The 21,655-nt window shown below is 52.1% G+C and overlaps 1 protein-coding gene across 1 annotated transcript; it reads left to right on the top strand.

The window, feature by feature from the left end:
* The first annotated feature begins 24 nt into the window (after positions 1-24).
* On the top strand, positions 25-20,080 carry arfgef3 (ARFGEF family member 3). The gene is made up of 37 exons (XM_047029883.1): positions 25-429; positions 568-619; positions 1,190-1,271; positions 1,430-1,561; positions 1,751-1,819; positions 3,217-3,333; positions 3,432-3,477; positions 3,604-3,688; positions 3,823-3,927; positions 4,040-4,406; positions 4,636-4,748; positions 4,856-5,636; positions 5,858-6,014; positions 6,435-6,601; positions 7,171-7,336; positions 7,448-7,555; positions 8,480-8,695; positions 8,917-9,027; positions 9,413-9,551; positions 9,663-9,959; positions 11,072-11,205; positions 11,346-11,491; positions 11,642-11,821; positions 11,935-12,076; positions 12,415-12,537; positions 12,631-12,734; positions 12,932-13,076; positions 13,254-13,382; positions 13,708-13,884; positions 13,981-14,095; positions 14,208-14,310; positions 15,282-15,413; positions 15,793-15,923; positions 17,279-17,612; positions 17,980-18,493; positions 18,584-18,954; positions 19,108-20,080. The coding sequence occupies exons 1-37, from the start codon at positions 345-347 to the stop codon at positions 19,297-19,299; spliced, it is 6,567 nt and encodes a 2,188-aa protein (XP_046885839.1). The 5' UTR covers positions 25-344; the 3' UTR covers positions 19,300-20,080.
* The last annotated feature ends 1,575 nt before the right edge of the window (positions 20,081-21,655 follow it).

The raw sequence follows: 21,655 nt of genomic DNA, 5'->3' as shown, positions 1-21,655 counted from the left end.
AAGTTCTGGATATTCACCGCGAAGGGTATATGAATCGGACTATATTTTGACTTAAATGAAGACCCGTAGAGAAGGATGATATATAAACAACGAATCCAAGAATTCCCTGGGGGGGGGGGGAAATAAGGTCTTACATTGTTTTCATATCGGTCTAACATTTCGAATCCATGGACTGACAAATAGCGGCTAATCAGTTTTTCACTTCCTCTTCGCCGCACCTCGGATTTGACGCTCGCTTTGCATCACTGGCCTGGCGGTGAATCATCTTTGGGCAACGGGGATGCTGCACCTGTAAACTGGACCATCGCAGTTAGCAATTCTGCACTGTAAATTGTGACTTCAGCATGGAGGAAATACTGCGGAAGCTACAGAAAGATGCATCTGGACACAAAAATAAAGCGATCCGTGATGCGTGCGTAGTCGCTTGTGGTAAGTGCGTGTTGAGTAGCCTGTATCCTGTGAGGTTTTGATTTCACCTGTGACTTATAGTCAGAGCAAATAAAAGCCGTACCAACAAAATGTTCCTTCTCTAAATATTTTGATGCAATTCTCTTTGGAATTCTACAGAAACCCTTCAGACTCAAAATGGATCTCTCAAAATCCCACCTTCTCAGCTGAGGTAAGCATGAGTCTCCCGTCAGTTGTCCATTTCATAAACTGTACAACACACATTTCACTCGTCATAGGTACCAAACGATGATTAAATAGTAGTGTATATTCAATGATAGGTGCACAAATAGCTGTGATGCGGTGCCCAGCTGCAGCCCATTGTGTACATGGAGTAAACGTCCAGTAACACTAAAAAGACATGTCAAAGAGAGCTCTCCATAGAAGCATGATGGTTTCTGTGATCTGTGTCACGAACTATGGTTACATAATATCTCTAGTGTAACAACAGTGGGTAGCCTACTGCCTTTGACTCACTAGAATACAGTAGAAAAGAAGAAGACACAAAACTGGGTACAAAGTTTTAGCAGGCTAAGACAGAGATGACTGTCTTCAACACGTGTGACTGTTTTTGATGAAGTGTCCCTAAGTCTGCATGCAGCATGCCAGCAACACATGCACCCCACAACAACACGGAATTCATTCAAGTCAAAGTTCTGTTCCCCAAGGGTCAGGTGCCTCCGATTCTTAATTGACCAATCAGCATAGGGACTCACTGTGTGTGTACGTGTGTGTGCTGCAGGGAGCGATGCCTTCTGCCTCTTCAGATGGCTCTGGAGTCCAAAAGCACCAAGCTGGCCCAGACTGCCCTCTCTGGGATGCAGGTACAACTCTGACCACTAGAGATCCTGGTGGTACTACATTAAAGGCATGGTGCTTAGAAATGCATACAGGTATCTGTATAAATACATTCGCCCCCCCCCCCTCTCTCTCTCTCGCTCTCTCTTCTCTATCTTGCTCTCGCTTTCTCTCCTTCCTGTAGAAGATCCTGTGTGACGACCGTTTTGTGGGGGTGGGGGTGGAGGTGCGTGAGAGTCAGATGCTGAGTCAGATGTTAGAGGCGGTCAGAGTGACCCCCTCCCTCCACGAAGACCTTCAGGTGGAGGTGATGAAGGTGAGGTGAAGCCAGGGTTGTTTGGATCAGCGCTAGTATGACCATAGCCCTGCCTGTGATAAGACCATCAATCTCTCCCAGACTTTGAGCGATTGCTATGAAGCGTTGCAGTTCAATGTCAGGTCGATGTGGGGGATGGGCGGTTTGAATGCCAAATGTGACAAGTCTGTGTGTCTGTCCTCTCGGCAGGTCCTATTATGCATCACCTACTCCTCCACCTTTGAAATCAACGGTGACTCCATCCTCAGGATAGCTGACGTAAGTGTGTGTGTGTGTGTCTTTGTGTGTGCGCCACCTGATCAAGGCTGACTCTTGATATTATATAGCACTAAACACTCTCTCAGTACAATTCTATACCCTGCCCAAGGCTAGCTACTGGACAAGCCATAATGAGATACATCTATCTGGAGGCTCCAGTCCTCGCGTGTGTGTGCGCACGCATGAGTGAGTGTTCTGTTGCTGCCCATGATGTCATGAGATTAGTCGTGAGTCGAATACATTATTAATGTGTGTAGATGATCAATCCACTCCCTGGCCAGTATGTGTTTAGCATGTTGCGTGAGGAAAAGGTGGTCCACTTGCCTCTCATTTCCTCATCTCTTGAAACATGTACAGCTGAACTTTTCAAATCTGCACAGGCAACGCACAGATTGAATTTACAGTATTTCGCTCTTCTGACAGTCTGCACTCTATCAGATAGATTTGCTGTGGAGGTGTGTGTGTGTGTGGGTGTGTATACCTGTTGTTATTCAGCCCACTGAGGCCAGGCTACTGGTTGTCCATTAACAGCTCATAAAACCTTTTCATGACGTGTTAATGGATCTGCTCCCCTCAGGACCCTCCATCTGCTGTTAGTGTGTGTCTGGTTCTGTGTGTATTTGCAGTAGGTGTATGTCTCGTTGTGTGTGTTTCTGCTTCCATCTGTCTGTGTGGGCAGTTTGCGAAACGACTATAACTCCAGGAGTCTCACAGTAACAATCCAAAAGCCCTTATCAATAACGGGTTTAGCACTCTAGACTTGTAATGCATGTTTCATCGACCTGACGGGGAAGACCAGGGGCTAATAACAAGCTATCCCCATCTCTAGGTTTATAGCACCTCCTTTTTGTCAGTCAGTTTCTCCTTTCATTCTGGAGTGCTTTGGAGACAGAGTTGTAGAAGCCATTTGCAATGTAGGCCTTTGCTTTAAGCCACGCTGTTGTTTTTACAGAATCCTGTCACTGGTCTAATTTAGGTCCATGACACACCCCCGCCCCCCTGAACAGATAGGGGTTGATGAGCTTGGTTCTTTGCTGACGTGTCTCCCCCCACCCCCCCTTCCCTCCCTCACTGACCCCCCCCCCCCCCCCACCCCCCTCCGTGGTGACTCAGGCAGGAGGGAGAGCTGACGCACAATTCCCCATAACCTTTCAGAGAAGAGCCCTGTGACTCTACTGTTACCTTAGAGCCAGGAGAGGGGAAAACACTCACACGCTCACACCTCCCCCCCCCCCCCCCACCCGCCCCTTTCTGATCACCACGGCAACATCTGACGCCATGGAAACCTCTCTCTCCAGGAGGGAGTGGCTTTGTCAGACATGGGTCCATTTGTGCTTCAAATCATGTTTTCATCCAGCGCTTGTGTGCCTTTGTGGGCATGTGTGTGTGTGTCCCAGGTGTGTATCGAGACCTACATGTCCAGCTGTCACCAACGTAGCATCAACACAGCGGTGAGAGCCACGCTCAGCCAGATCCTGGGAGATCTCACCCTACAGCTCCGACACAGACAGGAGGTTGGTGACCCCTGACCCCTAAACCTTCACACACTCACTGATCACAGTCTCTCGCTTTGAGATATTATTTCTGTGCATTAACGCTCCTCCGTCTATAGGGAGCGGACGGAGAGGAGATCTCGGTGCCCCCTCTTCAGCACAGAGGTACTTTACTGCTGTGTTGAATCCAATGCTTCAACTGCGCGTTCACGACCCTGCACGTGCCAATGAAGGACACTATTGCTTTGTGTTTATGAACTTGAACGCAGTGTGTCCCTTTGTCTTCTCCAGAGGTGTCTCCTACCACCCAGTCTCTGTGTGAGGACGTGGTGACCGTGATGACCGTCTTCTGTGAGAAGGTAGAGGGCGTTGACAGGTACGGTTTGTGTGTGTGTGTATGACTGCTTTGTGAGAAAAATTATTGTGTTTGTTGTGTGTTACATTCTTGCACAATGGCTTGCCTACTGAAGCAGCAGGAATGACCAATAAAGTAATTTGATTGTTTCTCAGTGAGAACCAGCTGCTGCAGCTTCTCTACCTGGAGTGTATCCTCTCGATGCTCTCCAGCTGTCCTCCCACAATGCATCTGTACAGGGGCTTCACCGACCTCATCTGGTAAGGCCCCAGTGATGTCACATCCTGTGTATATATCCAGTGTGTATCCTCTGACCTCAGATCACTGTTTAGGTGGTTAGCTAGTTTGTGTTTTATCTATTTACTTTCCCAGGAAGCAGCTATGTCCGTCCCTGGTGGTGCTGCTGGGAAATCCAGTCAACGACAAAACCATAACCTCCGCCCACACTGGAGGGGGAGGGGCAGGAGGAGTGGCAGGGGGGTACAGCTCCGGGGGTCTTGGGGAGGTGGAACTCTCCCAGGGTGGGGTGTCTGACCAGGGCCGGGGCTCGGGCTGCTCCTCCAGCGCCCCCGCCAGGATCGCCCCGGTGGTGCGCACCATCTGCTACATTGCAGCGGAGCTGGTTCGGTTGGTGGGCTGTGTGGAGTCCATGAAGCCTGTGTTGCAGTCTGTGTACCACCGCATCCTGCTGTACCCCCCGCCCCAGCACCGGGTGGAAGCCATACGCATCATGAAGGAGGTCAGGGTCACACACACACACGCGTTCCCTCCTCTTCGTCACTCCCTCCACCTCTCTCCCATCTCACACCCCAGTGGTTTTTATTCACATGCTTTGTTTTCATTGATAACATTTCTAATTGATCTCCCCTGTTCATCAACATTTCGTGTCACTGCTTCTTGTTCATTTGAAAATGACCCACCTGTTTGTGTGTCTGTGTGTGTGTGTGTGTGTGTGTGTGTGTGTATAGATCCTAGGCAGTCCCCAGCGCCTGTTTGACCTGGCAGGTCCCTATGTCACAGAGCCGGAGACCAGGAAGCGCTCCTTCTCAAAGAGGAAGTCCCACCTGGACCTGCTCAAACTGTGAGCCGCACTGCTAGAGAACCCAGACGACTGCACCAGACATCGATACTTAGGTACAGTGTTGTATATGTCTGTGTTTATCGTCTATAATCCCGCGTCATTCTCAGGGTAATGGATGGCATGACGGAGGCGTGTATGAAGGGGGGCATCGAGGCGTGCTACTCGTCCGTGTCCTGTGCATGCGCCCTGCTCGGAGCACTGGACGAGCTGTCTCATGGGCGGGGCCTGCAGTCCGAACAGGCTCGCCTGCTGCTGCGCCGATTGGATGACCTAAAGGAGGGGGCGGAGTCGACGAGGGAGTCTATGGAGATCAACGAGGCCGACTTCCAGTGGCAGCGCCGCGTCCTGTCTTGTGAGCACGCTCCGTGGGAGCCCACCGCCCCTGAACGCAGCCCCGACATCAGCATCAGCGTAACCACAGAGACGGGCCAGACTACTCTGGAGGGGGAGTTGGGTCAGACCACTCCGGAGGAGTGCGGGGAGGAGCCACGTCTGCCCTCGCCCTCTTCCTGTGGTCAGGAGGCCGACCCTGACCTGCCAGCCTGTACCAGAGAGCCGGTGGAGCCAGGAGTGGGGGCACCGCCAGACGTGGTCCAGCGAAGCCACGCCCTTGTCTACCCCGACATCACCAACTTCCTGTCGGTGGAGTCGAGGGCGCGGTCACACGGGTCGCGCTACAGCGAGAGCAACTTCAGCGTGGATGAGCAGGAGCTCTCACGGACGGAGTTTGACTCGTGTGACCAGTACTCCATGGCCGCGGAGAAGGATTCCGGAAGGTCTGACGTGTCGGACATGGGCTCAGACAACTGCTCTCTGGCGGATGAGGAACAGACGCCGCGGGACTGCCCTGGACATCGCTCCCTCCGCACCGCTGCCCTGTCTCTCAAGGTCAGAAGCGACAAAACCTTCGGACCCCTCAAACCAGTCCAACCCAATCCCTCTCCAACCATAGATACTCTTCTATCATGAGATTCTGTTGGCAAGACAGCTCAACAGTAAAATGACATTGCAACCCGTTGTAGCTATTGTTTTTGGACACGCAGTAACATATTCTACCTTTTGGTCAACTTCTACAGCAGATAGACTTATCTCTGTTTCCTCTACTCTAGCTGCTGAGAAACCAGGAAGCGGACCAGCAGAGTTCTCGTCTGTTCGTCCAATCCCTGGTGGCCCTGCTGCCACGCCTTCTTGGCATGGGCAGCACCGCTGACGTGGACACTTCCCTCCAGAACTTCTCCTCCACCTTCTGCTCTGGTTTGCAGGCTGGTGAGACACCCTCTGTAAACTGTACAGTAACTCCTGCCTTAAGGGTGTGGCCCAGTAGTCTATATTAAACAAACCCAGTGTGTTTACTTTACGGAGTTACGGTAAACACTGCAGGACTGGGAGAACAATGCTGTTGGTGCGCTTTACTTTCACACGGCCCACAGGATCACTGGTCTCATCCTGCTTGGTAGCAATGTTGTCCACATCTATCACAACACTAATACTTTTTAAATTGGATTCCTTTAGCTGACAATGTGGCCATCTGACACCAAAGTGACCAAAATGGATCCAGTGTCGTTTTTGTGTGTCTCAGACAGACGCCATCTGAAATCCTGATAGACGTGTACTGCTGAGTGCTGGTCTTTTCAGACTAGGTTCCATGGTGTCTTCTCTGGTCCTCTGCGCCCCGCCTCTCTCCAGGGGGCATCCACTCTCCAGGCTTCGAAGGCGGGGAGAGCCTGAGCTGCCAGGCCCTGATGAACGCCGACGGCCTCTACCTGGTCTCCTACTACGCCCTGCTGCTCAGCCTGAAGCTCTGCTGCTGCGACTACTACCGCAGGAGAACCGTGCCCGCCCTGGTCAGCCTGGTGAGGGGGGCTGCTGTGAGGGGGGCTGGGGGCTGCTGTGAGGGGGGAGGGGGGCTGCTGTGAGGGGGGCGGGGGGCTGCTGTGAGGGGGGCTGCTGTAAGGGGGGCTGCTGTGAGAGGGGCTGCTGTAAGGGGGGCTGCTGTGAGGGGGGAGGGGGGCTGCTGTGAGGGGGGCGGGGGGCTGCTGTGAGGGGGGAGGGGGGCTGCTGTGAGGAGGGCTGCTGTAAGGGGGGCTGCTGTGAGGGGGGCTGCTGTAAGGGGGGCTGCTGTGAGGGGGGAGGGGGGCTGCTGTGAGGGGGGCGGGGGGCTGCTGTGAGGGGGGAGGGGGGCTGCTGTGAGGGGGCTAGGGGGGCTGCTGGGAGGGGGGCTGCTGGGAGGGGGGCTGCTGTGAGGGGGGCGGGGGGTGGAAGAGGAGGGTGGAGGTAAAGAGGGAAGGGGGTGGGGGAGGAGGGGAGGGGGTGGGGGGTTGATTACTTTTGGGCCATGCCGACTCCGTTCTGCGGAGAGCACTGGAAGACCTCGGTCTCTGCTGTCTCCCAGTGTGAGCCCCTGCCTCCTGCCTCCCTGCAGAAGGAGTTTGTACGTCTGATCCAGAGCAGCGGGGTCCTGGTGGTCCTGTCCCAGGCCTGGATAGAGGAGCTCTACAACCAGGTACTGGACCGGAACCTGCTGGGGGAGGCTGGCTACTGGGGCGCTCCAGAGGACCACAGCCTGCCCCTCATCACCATGCTCACAGGTACACACACACACACACACACCTGTCTCTGATTGTTCTACAGGTGAAGGTCGATTGTATATCATTTCATGGAATACCTGTCGATATTCAAATGTATTTGTGTTTGCTCAGACATCGATGGGCTTGGCAGCAGTGCCATTGGAGGGCAGCTGATCCGGAAGGCTTCATCCCAGTCTCCCTTCAGCTGTGACAGGGCAGGCAGTGACTCCATCATGGCAGGTACAGGCTTGACTGGTGGGGCAGCAACATATGTGGGTTCTGTTCCATTTTATAAAGAGAACAAATGATTCTGTTGTCTGTGTGGTATCAGGAGAGGGAGAGAATGATGGATGGATGAGAGACTATGTTACTGAGGGATGCCGTCATCAGCTCTGCTTTAAGAGGAAGGGAGGGAGGGAGGGAGGGAGGGAGGGAGGGAGGGAGGGAGGGAGGGAGGGAGGGAGGGAGGGAGGGAGGGAGGGAGAGAGGGAGGGAGACAGGGAGGGAGACAGGGAGGGAGGGGGGCTTCAGTCCCAGCAGCACCTGCTCTCTCTCTCTCTGTCTCTCTCTCTCTCTCTTTCTCTTTACTACCATCACTGAGAACAAAGCTACCCTGCCCGGTTACCCAGGCAACCATTCCCTCATCTGTAAGGAAGCCAGAGCGACAGCCAGGTTGCTAGGGACGGATGGACCAAGCAGGAACAGAGGCACGCGGGTCGTATTACCGAAAATCTTTTGTAAAATAATTAGGGCTACCCAGACATACAGCAGGGAGGACCCTGATGTAATGAGGTGACCATGTGTGCTGATATTAGGAGTGGCTGGGAGAACACAGAGGATGAATGTTGGCTTGCATTCTGTTGTAAACCTCTGGGCTCTGACTGGGGGGAGGTGTGTAAACCCCAGCCAGCCCTCATAGACCTGTTCTGGCCAAGTCCTGCACTGTACACCCTCTCTCTGCTGTCTGGCAGTAGAAGGGCATTGCAGCTCACCATTTGTGCGCAGCTGTTTAGCAGCTGTGGATTAGGCAGGGTGTTATTGTGTATAGACTGTCATGTACATCTATTGAGGGTGTTGAGAGCATTCCATACATACTGTGGTCAAAATCCTTACTCTGAATGTCTGGCTGTCCCATGTGTATATGTACGTGTGTGTCCGTTCCAGGCAAGGTGTTTGCCCGCTACATCTTGACTGGCGTGTGGAAGAACCTGATGGACACTCTGTCCACGCCGCTGACGGGGCGCATGGCGGGCAGCACCAAGGGGCTGGCCTTCATCCTGGGAGCGGAGGGGGTGAAGGAGCAGAGCCAGCGGGAGAGAGACACCATCTGCCTCAGCCTGGACGGCCTGCGCAAGGCCGCCGCTCTGAGCTGCGCTCTGGGTGAGAGTCGCACAGCCGCACAGCCGCTCAGCACAGCCTAGCCCGACGGCGACTGTGAGCTTTGGTCCCGGTCCAGGGGTTAACATCACCGGTCCTTCACCAAACACAGCTGTGCCTCTTCTCAACACAGCTGATCTTGTGTACTCCTCTACCGTCAAATGTATTCATAAGTAAATGAGGGTGAAAACGACATGTTGTGTGGGTGTGTTTGTGTTCCTCAGGTGTGGCTGCCAACTGTGCGTCTGCTCTGGCCCAGATGGCCGCAGCGTCCTGTGTGCAGGAGGAGAGGGAGGAGAGGGAGGGGGGCGAGGGAGGAGATGCCATCACACAAGGTACCAATAGGAAACACCCTCCCTCCATACCTCCCTCTCTCTCCCTCTCCCTCTTCCTCTCTCACACACAGCTCATATATGTCATGTTATGCCAGGTTGCCTTACGTTGTCTTGTCCCAAGAATTTCAGTGCCCAGAAATTTTCCCTCAAATTTGTTCCCGCTCTGAGCAAAGGGAAATCTGTCTGAGCCCAAACCTCAGTACTCTGAAAAATCACGGTCTGAAAAATCTAGTCCGCGGGTCCTACAACTGGTCTGTACGGTTGCGTAGGCACGCAGCTTAGAAGGAACATTGGTGCCCAGTCTGACCTTGTGAACATTGGTGCCCAGTCTGATCTTGTGAACATTGGTGCCCAGTCTGACCTTGAAACGCGTGTGTGTTCCCAGTCAAGCAGCGCCTGGAGCAGTTGAGCCGCCCTCAGGGTGTACGCCTGCACACGGCTCATGTTCTCTGCATGGACGCCATCCTCAACGTGGGCCTGGAGATGGGGAGCCACAACCAGGACTGCTGGCCTCACATCTTCAGGTACACCCTCAGAGGGCAGGGCACGTCAGGGCAGGGCAGCATTATTGACCATTTATTAATTCCTCTTCTCTCTTTTCTCAATCTCTTTTTGTTTCTCTCTCTCTGTCTCAGGGTGAGCGAGTATGTCAGCTCCCTAGAACACACCCACTTCAGTGACGGCTCCTCCCAGCCCACCATGACCATCACCCAGGCCCAGCAGGCCGTAGACCTGGGGCTGGAGTTGAGTGGCGAAGCCTGTGGGGAGGCAACAGAGCTGGGCCTGAGCCAGCCCGTCATCCAGCCCCTCTCCATCCAGGAGCTGTTGAGAGAGAGCAGCAGGGGGAAAGGTGTGGACGCGCGCAGCGGGAGCCTGATGACCGGCACCAGCGCTGCCAAAGCAGTCTGCTCCCTGTCCACTCAGGCTGACCGGTAGGACACTAAGGAGCGCACACTTTGTAGGGCACTAAGGAGGGCACACTTTGTAGGGCACTAAGGAGTGCACACTTTGTAGGGCACTAAGGAGGGCACACTTTGTAGGGCACTAAGGAGGGCACACTTTGTAGGGCACTAAGGAGTTTCCCACTCAGTGTGGTGCACTAGAGTGCTGATTACAGTATGTAAGACACTATTCGAGTTTTATTTTTATAACGTTGACAATTTGACATCATGTTTCCTTGGCAATATGAATCCTCTGACTTTTTTGATGGAGTTGTAGTCTAGTGTTGTGGATTTGTGTGTTGTGTCGCCACTAGGGGGCGGTATATTACTGTACAATTTGTTTTGACCAGATTGTACGTCATGCATGTGTCGCACCAATACCAGTACCGAATCATGTCACTCTAATAATTGAGTTCTGTCTTTTGAATATTTTCTTACAATGATACGTGGAGTTTGGTTGTGAAAAGCTATTCTTTACTCAAATATAATCTACACAATTAAAATATATATATTTACTTTTCTAATAACTAAAGCATTCATACCATATCTCCTAAAGAAGTAGGAGGGGAAAGTTACTGAAGTTATAGCATATTTATAAGTGGTCGGACATTGATGGGCTGAGATAGTTGAAAGCCAACCGTGGCTCTTCTTGACAATTCCAGATCAAGAATCAGTCACATGTTTGTCCTAGTGATGGGGCTTTGGCCAGATATTCAGAAACGGCAGCACAGTCCATTCTGACTAAGCCCTGGCCTGGCCTGGCCTTCCCTGGCCTGCTGGGCTTACATAACCTCTGGGCTGCTTTTAGAAGAAAGAAGAAAACCTCTTTGATATGACAGATGTTCTGGAGGCCAAATGTAGGACCAGCAAAGCACTAATGCATTACTGGATGTAGCTGTGTAATTACCTCGTGATGAACTCAGCATTTCTAGTTTTTCAGAGTCAGATTAAGAACTGATCATAACTTTTTCTGTAATTCTTCAAAAAGTAGTCCATCGCCCTGAAGTACTCTTTGATCATACCATTTGGCTCATAGACTTACAAGTAGGTGGATATTGTGTCCTAATGAGTGTGTGTGTGTGTGCATGCATGTGTATGTTCAGGCTGTTTGAGGAAGCTGCCACCAAGCTGAACCTCATAGCCCTGGTGGGCTTCCTCCACCAGCTGAGGAGAGCGTCCCAGTCGCAGCTCTTTTACATGGTCACAGAGACAGGAGACTACTCCCTGGCCATGCCAGGTACCACAACTGCATCCATGCTCTGCGTTTAACAGCAGAACTGTCGTGACGACCCTCACTTCCAGTAATGCTGTCAGTGGTTTCAGTTCATCTGTCTGTGTGTCCGACGGCCTGACCGTTTCCTGCCTGTCTTGCTGCAGGCGAGGCCAGGTCCACCCTGGACAGACAGAGTGCCCTGCACCTGTTCCGCCTGGGGGAGGCCATGCTGCGCATCGTCAGGAACAAGAGCAGACCTCTCCTGCACATGATGAGGGCCTGGAGCGTGGTGGCGCCACACCTGGTGGAGGTAGGGTACTGCAGTTCTCCTCATGTGGGAAGCCTCAACCTCAATGTCTCACACACACACACACGCACACACAGGAAGCTCATGGTCCTTGAAACCTGATCGCGAACGATAACATCTTCTTCCTCTCTCCCATCCGTCCGGTTGCCCCAGGCTGCGTGCCACAAGGAACGTCACGTTTCCCAGAAGGCCGTGTCCTTCCTTCACGACGTCCTGACCGAGGTCCTGACCAGCTGGGCGGAGCTTCCGCACTTTCACTTCAACGAGGCGCTGTTCCGCCCCTTTGAGCACATCATGCAGCTGGAGCTGTGTGACGAGGACGTGCAGGACCAGGTCAGCAACACACACTTGTGGTCGGAACACACACACGTGTACACACACATAGACACACACCAACATTGACAAAGACAAATCTGCACATATTTGTGTGTGTTTGTGTTGCCCAGGTGGTGACGTCCATCGGGGAGGTGGTGGAGATGTGCTCCCCTCTGATCCTGTCTGGGTGGAGGCCTCTCTTCAGCGCGCTCCGAACCGTCCATGGCAACAAGACTGACACCAAAGACTATCTGATAGGAGAATACTCCATGGGTTAGTATAAAGTAATACTCTATGTGTTAGTTAAATTAATACTCCATGGGTTAGTATAAATTAATACTCCATGAATGTACTCCATGTGCCATGTGACACATTAAAATGCATAAATAGTTTGGGACAAAATAAGAAGAACTGGAGAAAGTTCAACTGTCCCTTCATATGGATAGAATCCTGAAAGGCCCAAAACATCAAGAGACAAAAGACCCCATAGGGACTAGCTCTAAGGACTACATATCCCCCCTGGCCGTTTCAGGATCTGACCCTCTACTTTGTGTGTGTGTGTGTGTGTGTGTGTGCATGTGGGTGTGTGTGTGTGTGCGTGTGTAAACCAGGGAAGTCCCAGGCCCCAGTGTTTGATGTGTTTGAAGCCTTCATCAACACAGACAACATCCAGGTGTTTGCCAATGCAGCCACAGACTACATCATGTGCCTTATGAAGTTTGTCAAAGGCTTAGGTGAGTCAGGTACTGAAAGGGATCTTTCAAGTCCTTATTTTGGGTGTTTGTGTGGTGTTTTTGTGTGTATAAGACTGTGTCTGTTCCCCCTAGGAGAAGTAGACTATAAGGAGATAGGAGACTGCATCAATGCCTCCACACACAGCTCCACCGACCTTTGCCTGCCTGCACTGGACTACCTAAGGAAGTGTTCGCAGGTAGGAACCATTGCCCTCAAGTCCATCTCATCAGTTTCTTACGGGTGCCACATTAAAACGACTCCCTCTTTTCTGACTGAATTCAAATAGACCAGATATCTGTAACTATAAGAATGACCATTGCAAGTACACATACCTTGATGTGACTTTAAGTGAATGGGACACTTTGAGTGAGAAAATACATTTTTGATTCATAGCTGCTGGCCAACATCTACAAGATGCCTTGCAAGCCTGTGTTCCTGGGGGCGCGTCTGGCCAGCCTACCACTGAGAGGGCAGGAGAGGTCGGTGAACAGTGAGGATGGCATGGACTGTGTCCTGGCTGAGTTTGACGACGACACAGGTGACAGTCTGATGTTCCCCTCCTGTTCTTTCCTCTCCTCCTCACCTCTCCTCCTCTCTCCTCTCCTCACCTCTCCTCTCCTCACCTCACCTCACCTCACCTCTCCTCCTCTCTCCTCTCCTCTCCTCGTCTCTCCTCTCCTTCCTAAGCAGCTGTCCTCCCTCCCTGCCTCTCCAGGTCTGATGCAGGTGTGGATCCTGCTGCTGGAGCAGCTGACTGCAGCTGTGTCCACCTGCCCCCGGCAGCACCAGCCCCCCACCCTGGAGCTGCTCTTCACCCTCCTGCGAGAGGTCACACACGTACCAGGTGAGACAGGCAGAGCCAGAGAGGCAGAGCCAGAGAGGCAGAGCCAGAGAGGCAGAGCCAGAGAGGCAGAGCCAGAGAGGCAGAGCCAGAGAGGCAGAGCCAGAGAGGCAGAGCCAGAGAGGCAGAGCCAGAGAGGCAGAGCCAGAGAGGCAGAGACAGACAGACAGGCAGAGACAGACAGGCAGAGACAGACAGGCAGACACAGACAGGCAGAGACAGACAGGCAGACGGAGATGCAAACTGTCCATACTATCCTGAGAAACCTGCGGTGAAGGGCTGGTCATTTAACATCCGAGTGTGACCACGGCTTTCACTTCCTCTCCAGGGCCCGGTTTTGCCATTTTCTCTGTCATCCAGCTCCTCCTCCCAGTGATGTCACTGTGGCTCCAACGTAGCCACGGCGACCACTCCTACTGGGACGTGGCGGCGGCGAACTTCAAGCACGCCATCGGTCTGTGCTGCGAGCTGGTGGTGGAGCATGTCAACAGCTTCATTCACGCAGGTACAGCGCCCACGCAACGTCACACCTGACTACTGGATAGGATGTGGACCGCTCCAGCCCTCTTCACCTCAAATGTGTGCCTGTAAATCACTGTAGATATTGGCTATGAGAACCTGATCAACCTGATGCTGAAGGATCTGTTCAAGCTGCTGGTGGCGTGCGTGGCTGAGCCTGCTGAAGCCATCTCCAGAGTAGGATGCTCCTGCATCAGGTGAAACCCACGCACACACGCACACACACATACATCCAGCCAGTCTACTGGCTGTTGTCTGAGTGACCTTTCAGACTGATTCCATGTGACTGTGTATGTGTGTGTGTGTCAGGTATGTGTTGGTTACTGTTGGGCCTGTCTTCACTGAGGAGATGTGGCGGCTGGCATGCTGTGCTCTTCAAGACGCCTTCTCTGCCACCTTGGAACCTGTCAAGGTAAAAGCACACACACACACAAACACACACACTGTGCCACCCTACTTTTCTGAGGTCAGATGGGTCCGTTGACGTTGCTTTGTAATGTTGTAATCCAGGCTTGTTTAGACCTACAATACGGGAGAAACCTGATGTCAAAACCCTGCTCTGCTTGGTACTCTAATATTTTCATGACATGATCCATTAAGCTCCTGCACCGACAGACATAACAATAATAACCATTGATTTAAACACAGCTAAAGAATGGATTTGTGTACATATAAAATGTGCCTTTGTGTCACAGTGTATCCATATGCATTGCCCCGGGCAGCGGTGGTCCTTATGCTGCGGTTATGTGATGTGTGTGAGCGCTTGTGCCACCACGTGTGGTGTGGCCTTCTGGCACAGTTAGGCTTTAATATCTCACAGATATAATCTTCTTTACAGCTTAGCGTGTGCTAGCCTTTTTTTTCTTTCTTTTTTTTTTTACACAAAGCTGAGAGAGAGGGGGGGGGGGGGGGCGGGGGTCTGAAGTGCTGCGTTCAACAGGGGAACATGCATATGTTCATTTACATAGAGGGGAGCTTTACATGCTCGGAACGCAGCGTTTGACCTAACGGGGGATTACCGAACCCGTCGAGTGGAGGAGAATACACTGCGTGTGTTATCCGTGTTAACTACCAGTGCTATTGTGGAGGTGGAGTTTTAATCTTCGGACGCGCTGTATGTTCTTCAGTTATATGAACATCTGATCTCAGTGGGGGGGTTATGTAATAGTTGTTATTGGATAGTCATCTTGCAGTTCAAGTGCGCATCACGTACTGTGAAGTTCTCGGTGATCCTTTTAGAGATGAGGTCAGACTCATCCACTTATAGAAACGACCAATTCCATGCGAACGACTTTCACTGTCCCGTTGAAAAAGGTTCCATGAAAGGAACTTTGTGTGAGTGCATCACCCTAACCATGTTATCGTGTGTGTGTGTCCTTGCAGAACCTGCTTGCATGCTTCCGTAGTGGTTCAGACAGTTTCTCTGGGGACGCCTGTGAGGTGAAGTTGGCAGCTCCTTCTCACTCCCCCGCTGCTGAGGCTGAGTACTGGAGGATCAGAGCCATGGCCCAGCAGGTCCGCACTGTCCACTGCACACTGCACACTAACCACTGCACACTGCACACTAACCACTGCACACTGCACACTAACCACTGCACACTAACCACTGCACACTAACCACTGCACACTGCACACTGCACACTGTCCACTGCACACTGCACACTAACCACTGCACACTGCACACTGTCCACTGCACACTGCACACTGTCCACTGCACACTAACCACTGCACACTGCACACTGCACACTGCACACTGTCCACTGCACACTACACACTGCACACTGCACACTACACACTGCTGCTGAACATTACTATTGTACTACCGCCTCTTACCAGAGGCGGTAGTTACCAGAGGAGCAGAACTATGACCCAGTGTTGTTTGCTCCTCTCCAAGGTCTTCATGCTTGACACTCAGTGCTCCCCCAAGACCCCCAACAACAAGGAGGGCTTTGAGCACGCTCAGTCCTGTGTGCTCATCATCGAGCTGCCGGCGGAACAGCAGTCCAATGGTCACACCCAGAAAAGGTTGGCAAGGATCTCTCTCTGTCTCTATCTGTCTCTATCTCTCTCTCTCTCTCGGTCTCGGTCTCTCTCTCTCGGTCTCTCTCTCTCTGTCTCTCTCTCTCTGTCTCTCTCTCTGTCTCTCTCTCTCTGTCTCTCTCTCTCTGTCTCTCTCTCTGTCTCTCTCTGTCTCTCTCTCTCTGTCTCTCTCTCTCTGTCTCTCTCTCTGTCTCTCTCTCTGTCTCTCTCTCTCTGTCTCTCTCTCTGTCTCTCTCTCTGTCTCTCTCTCTCTGTCTCTCTCTCTGTCTCTCTCTCTCTGTCTCTCTCTCTCTGACTCTCTCTCTCTGTCTCTCTCTCTCTCTCTGTCTCTCTCTCTGTCTCTCTCTCTGTCTCTCTCTCTCTGTCTCTCTCTCTGTCTCTCTCTCTGTCTCTCTCTCTCTTTCCCCCTGGGTGTATATTTAAGGAATGTTATGCAAAGCAAGAATGAAGTTCCCCTGATCTTCTTCAACTCTCTCTCTCTCCCCTCTGTCTGTTTTCTTCTTTCACATGCATCAGGAAAATTGGGTAAGAGTTTAACAATGACATCATATTTTCTGTTATTCATTTTTACAAAACATCTGTACCCACCTGTATGTCAGTGCCACATGGTACTCTACAACAGGCCTGGTCTGTCCCAACACACACACACAGACATGCACACATAAACAGCAGATGGTCCTTGGGATAATCAGGATTGATATTCTCAAACAATGTTTCTGTAAATGACAAAAGAGCCTTACTTTTCTGGACTATAATATACTGTACTTTGATCAGTCTCTTCAGGATTATAGCCACAATGGTATCTGACGGGGCGAGAAACAAGCCGTCTTTAGTCTTGTTCCCAGAATGTCTAATATTACGCTGCTCGTCCACGCACAAAGCTGTGTGTTAGATTAAAGATTGCTTGTCGAACTTGATGGCACAGGAAGCTGAAAGTGTTGTGGACCCGCATTTGTAGATGTATATCTCAGTGCTGTGATCGGCACTTGGAGTAGTACAGATCTGATTGAATGATCCTGCAGCAAACGGATGCAAACCAGGGTCCCTGCCCACAAGAGATGGTCTCACCTTGCCTCGCCCAGAACACCAAGCTTGATCAATCAAGCGCATGCTTAGCAGCTGAAGATGCCTTCCCATCCAAGCTGGGTCCGCACTCAAACAGCTATGTCCAGGCAGCGCTTCATCACTAGACCCAGCTGCTTTCCATCATAGCATCACGTCAGTCCAGTTGACCCTTTCTGCTTGACCTTGAAGATCAAGTCAGACATGAAGTGAACCAGGATGTTAGCTTTCTAAGCATTTGTGGGGTGTGTGTGTGTGTGTTCCCTCCCCGAAACAAGGATCCCGTTCCGGACTATCGTGGTGAGCCTGCTGTCCCACCAAGTCCTGCTCCAGAACCTGTATGACATCCTACTGGAAGAGTTTGTCAAACAGCCTGAGGGTCAGGATAGGGTCACGCCCGTGACCTCTGACCCCAAGCCGGCCGGCTTCCTGCGCTACGTCTCCATGACCAACCTGGCCATCATCTTCGACCTGCTGCTGGACTCGTACCGGACCGCCCGGGACTTTGACACGCGCCCAGGCCTCAAGTACCTGCTGATGAAGGTGTCTGGCGTGTGTGGTGCCGCCAACCTGTACCGCCAGTCCGCCATGAGTTTTAACATATACTTCCAGGTAGGCTGGCAGTGTAGGTGGCAGGCAGTAGCCAGGACAGGAGAGAATGTGGGGGTGCAGACCAAATCTGGCCTTGGTCATGTAACTTCAAATACTGTTTTTATCCAGTAAAAACGGTGACAACTATGGAATTTGATTGCTTTGGCTCACACTCCTCTCATCCCGCCCTCCTGTCCTCTTCCTCCCGTCTTCTTCCTCCCGTCCTCTTCCTCCCGTCCTCTTCCTCCCGTCCTCTTCCTCCGGTCCTCTTTCTCCCCTCCTCTTCCTCCTGTCCTCTTCCTCCCGTCCTCTTCCTCCCCTCCTCTTCCTCCCCTCCTCTTTCTCCCGTCCTCTTCCTCCCGTCCTCTTCCTCCTCTCCTCCTTCCAGGCGCTGCTGTGTGCCACTCTGAGCCAGCAGGACAACATGACTGCCGTCCACGTGAAGAAGATGCTGTATGAGGAGGAGGAGGGCGGCTCCGACTCCTCCCACCCCGGCTCGGCGTCCTCGGAGGACGAGGACATCTTCGAGGAGACGGCCCAGGTGAGCCCGCCGCGGGGGCGGGACAAGCGCCAGTGGCGTGTCCAGATCCCCTCTCTGAGCGTGGCCCCGGTGGGCAGCGCTGACTGGGCCTGGCTGGTCAAGAGGCTCCACAAGCTGTGCATGGACCTCTGCAACAGCTACATCCAGATGCACCTGGACCTGGAGAGCAGTCTGGACCAGACCCCCGTGCCCAGAGGGGGTGGAGGGGGGGATCCCCTTTTCTTCCTGCCCCTCTTCCCTTCCGAAACCTCCACCCCCTCCACCAGCGGGGGCTTGTCCGGGAGAGGGACCCCCTCCGAGGACGGCTCCCGCTGCCACCCAGGGGACACCCCCTCGGAGGAGGCCTCGAGCCCGGCCTACAGCACCAGCCTGGGCAGCCTGAGGGGGGAGAGGAGGGCGGAGGCGGCGGGAGGGGTAGGGGGGATGGGAGGGGTGGACGGGGTGGGAGGAGTGGGGGGGATGGGGGGTCGGAGGAAGGAGTGGTGGGAGAGCGCCGGGAACAAACTGTACACCATCGCCACCGACAAGACCATCAGCAAGCTGATGCTGGAGTACAAGAGGAGAAAGCAGCAGCAGCAGCATAGCCACGCCCCCGTCTTCCTGAAGGAGACCAAGATGGCCGCCGGGGGGGACAGGCGGGTTCCAGAGTCGCCGGTGGCTGCCGCGCCGCCCCAGAGGCCCCAGCAGCTGGTGGACCCGGGGCCCATGAGGCACTCAGTCAGCGCGGGGCCCGAGGTGCTGCGACAGGACAAGAGGCCGCGCTCGGCGTCCACCATCAGCTCCCACAACGTCTCCCTCAGAGACGCTGAGGCCCAAATACAGGTGAGCGGTGGGACCGAGGGTACGTTTGTTTTGGTGTTGTTGCGTGCCTCCGTGCTTGTCCGTGTGTGAGAGACTTGAGTAAGGGTGTGAGAGTGGGAAGAATTACATCTTGGTTCATACCTCTGACCTGTCTGCTTGTGTTCTCAATTCCAGGCATGGACTAACATGGTTCTGACGGTGCTGAACCAGATCCTGCTTCTCCCTGACTCCACCTTCCTGGCCCTGCAGCCTGCCCTCTTCCCCTGTGTCAGTCAGCTGACCTGTCATGTGACAGACGCCCGCGTACGCCAGGCACTACGCGAGTGGCTGGGGAGAGTAGGGCGGGTCTATGATATTATTCTGTGATTGGCAGGCAGACTCACAGGCCAATGGGAGTTGTGTTGCATAGCCAATAGTATTCTGTTATTGAAATCATGCTTTCTTATGCTGTGAGCTTTATCCCTACCATCCACTCATTGATACAGTGAAAGCTGTCTAGAAATGCTTTTCTATTTTTTACCAACTATCGTATATACATATTTATTGTCCCCTTGTATCTTCATGTATTTGTCTTGAGAATGTATTATTTATGGAAATGCTTTTGGATCAGATTGTGTGCCATACTGTATGAACTGATCAGATCTGATCATCTTTATCTTTCTTTGTGCTTGGTCAGTGGTTGGTATATTGCACTCCTTATATGACACAATGTCTGTCTTCAGAAACACTGCACTCTATGACTATAGGCTTTAAAATCCAGCCCACTCCTAGCAGACCATCCTTACGTCTATCCTACTGTACGCTACGCCAGCCAACCAAGGGGGTTGGAGAAGTTCATTGGAAGTGCAGCGAGTGTGGCTTTAGAACTGGGACACAGGAAGCAGAGGGGCTGTAATGAGTCAAAGCACCCGTGAGTCAGCTGGGCAGCAGCTCACTCAGTCGGTCCATGAAGCGGTCATTACCCCCAGGGTTTACGCTGTGACCCTGTCTCTCTCCCTGGGTGGGTGGGAGAGTCTAATCCAGGCCTCGGCTGAGAGTCGCTGGCCTGGCTGTCTCATCGTAGATGGCTGGACACCCAACAGACCCACCCAGCAGACCCACCCAGCAGCCCCACCCAGCAGCCCCACCCAGCAGCCCCACCCAGCAGCCCCATCCAGCCCTGGACACACAGCAGCCCCACCCAGCAGCCCCACCCAGCCCTGGACACCCAGCAGCCCCACCCAGCAGCCCCATCCAGCCCTGGACACACAGCAGCGCCACCCAGCCCTGGACACCCAGCAGCCCCACCCAGCAGCCCCATCCAGCCCTGGACACACAGCAGCCCCACCCAGCCCTGGACACCCAGCAGCCCCATCCACCCAGCAGCCCCACCCAGCGCTGGGATACTTAACAGCTTTTATCATCGTCATCAGCCCACCCACCTCCCCCTTCGCTCTGAGTAACAACCTCACTCTCTTGTCTATCTTTACCCCCCCCCCCCCCTCTTTCCCAGCCTCATCCCACCACTGTCTGAGATTTTAGGAAGGAATTGAAGGCACAGACTGTGGTACAAACATGCTGGAAATATTCGTAATGCTATTTTCCCTCATTGCATGATGTCGATGCATGTAAAGTTGGAATTGATTGTGGCTACCTGCTGTTTTAATAGAATATGCAGTTCTTCAAATTAATTTTCCTCTTGTTAAACTTCTGTGTTTGAAGTCAGATGGCCTCTTATCTGCTTACGAAATGTTGCTGCTGTTAGTTGTCACAGATCTTGAGCATAAACATTCCTTACACAGTATTACGCCTATCTTTGGTTACGGTTCTACTGTGTGTATGCTGGTCCACCTTATGCCTCTCCAATCCTGGTGGGGTCAGGCAGATGGGTACTTCTGTGTGTCTGTGTTGAAGCCAAACTGTAGACAGCTGCATGATGTGCAATAGGAGAGAGATGGGCGTATCTGTTTATACTTTTTTTTATAGTTTTGTCTGTATATTTTATATTATTTTATAATTTAACAGCAGATCAATGGGGCAGAGAAATATAGGGGATGGAAATGAAGTCACTGATTAATGTAACCTACGATATTCAATTCACTGATTGTTTTACTGAAATGACTGACTGAAGGTATCAAAGCCACTTCTAGAGTGAGGAATTATATTCTGCTCCTTATTACAATGAATATTTGAAGGAAGATTATGTCCTAAATGTTGGACACACTTTTGGGAAAAAATCCTAAACCTCAAAACAAAGTACTCAGGGATTGGAGGATATTGTAGACTTGAGTACCAATTTGACCATTTCAAATTATTTGATGTCATGGGGCATAGGGCAATGTCATTGTATCCAAAAAGCACAGAATGTGTCTGAAAACCTGCTCATTGCAGTTAGTAGGCTTTTTTATTCAATTATATATCTAAGGCCATAAAAGTGAAAAAGTGTATGAGGAGGAAGGCATGTTTGTATGAGCATAAATAGGTAGAGTTAAGAGTGTGTACAAGGAGATCGCTTTATGAACAGTTACTTTGACATCTGAAATGTGTGGGCTTTCAAACAGACAAATCAATGCATTCAATTTGGTTATTTGCTTTTTGTTCATTTTACATGGCTATGTTTATATCTATGAAAAATGAACTTTGATCACTCTCTTAATTGTCTGTTTTCCTTCCTTGATTCTACGTAATATAGGTCTGTAAATGGCAAAACCTAAAATGAAAGTTTTACTAAGAATGCTAACTT

The sequence above is a fragment of the Hypomesus transpacificus genome, chromosome 11, assembly GCF_021917145.1.
Source record: "Hypomesus transpacificus isolate Combined female chromosome 11, fHypTra1, whole genome shotgun sequence".
In the NCBI taxonomy this organism is placed as follows: Eukaryota; Metazoa; Chordata; class Actinopteri; order Osmeriformes; family Osmeridae; genus Hypomesus; species Hypomesus transpacificus.
Note: the sequence above shows the minus strand (reverse complement) of the source record. Positions and strands in the feature narration are given on the sequence as shown.

Bases quoted from the DNA above. Each gene is read 5' to 3' on its own strand.
- arfgef3 (XM_047029883.1), top strand. From the start codon at position 345: ATGGAGGAAATACTGCGGAAGCTACAGAAAGATGCATCTGGACACAAA. The intron at 1,272-1,429 runs GTACAACTCTGA...TCCTTCCTGTAG, and splicing joins CTGCCCTCTCTGGGATGCAG to AAGATCCTGTGTGACGACCG. The intron at 6,602-7,170 runs GTGAGGGGGGCT...GCCTCCCTGCAG, and splicing joins TGCCCGCCCTGGTCAGCCTG to AAGGAGTTTGTACGTCTGAT.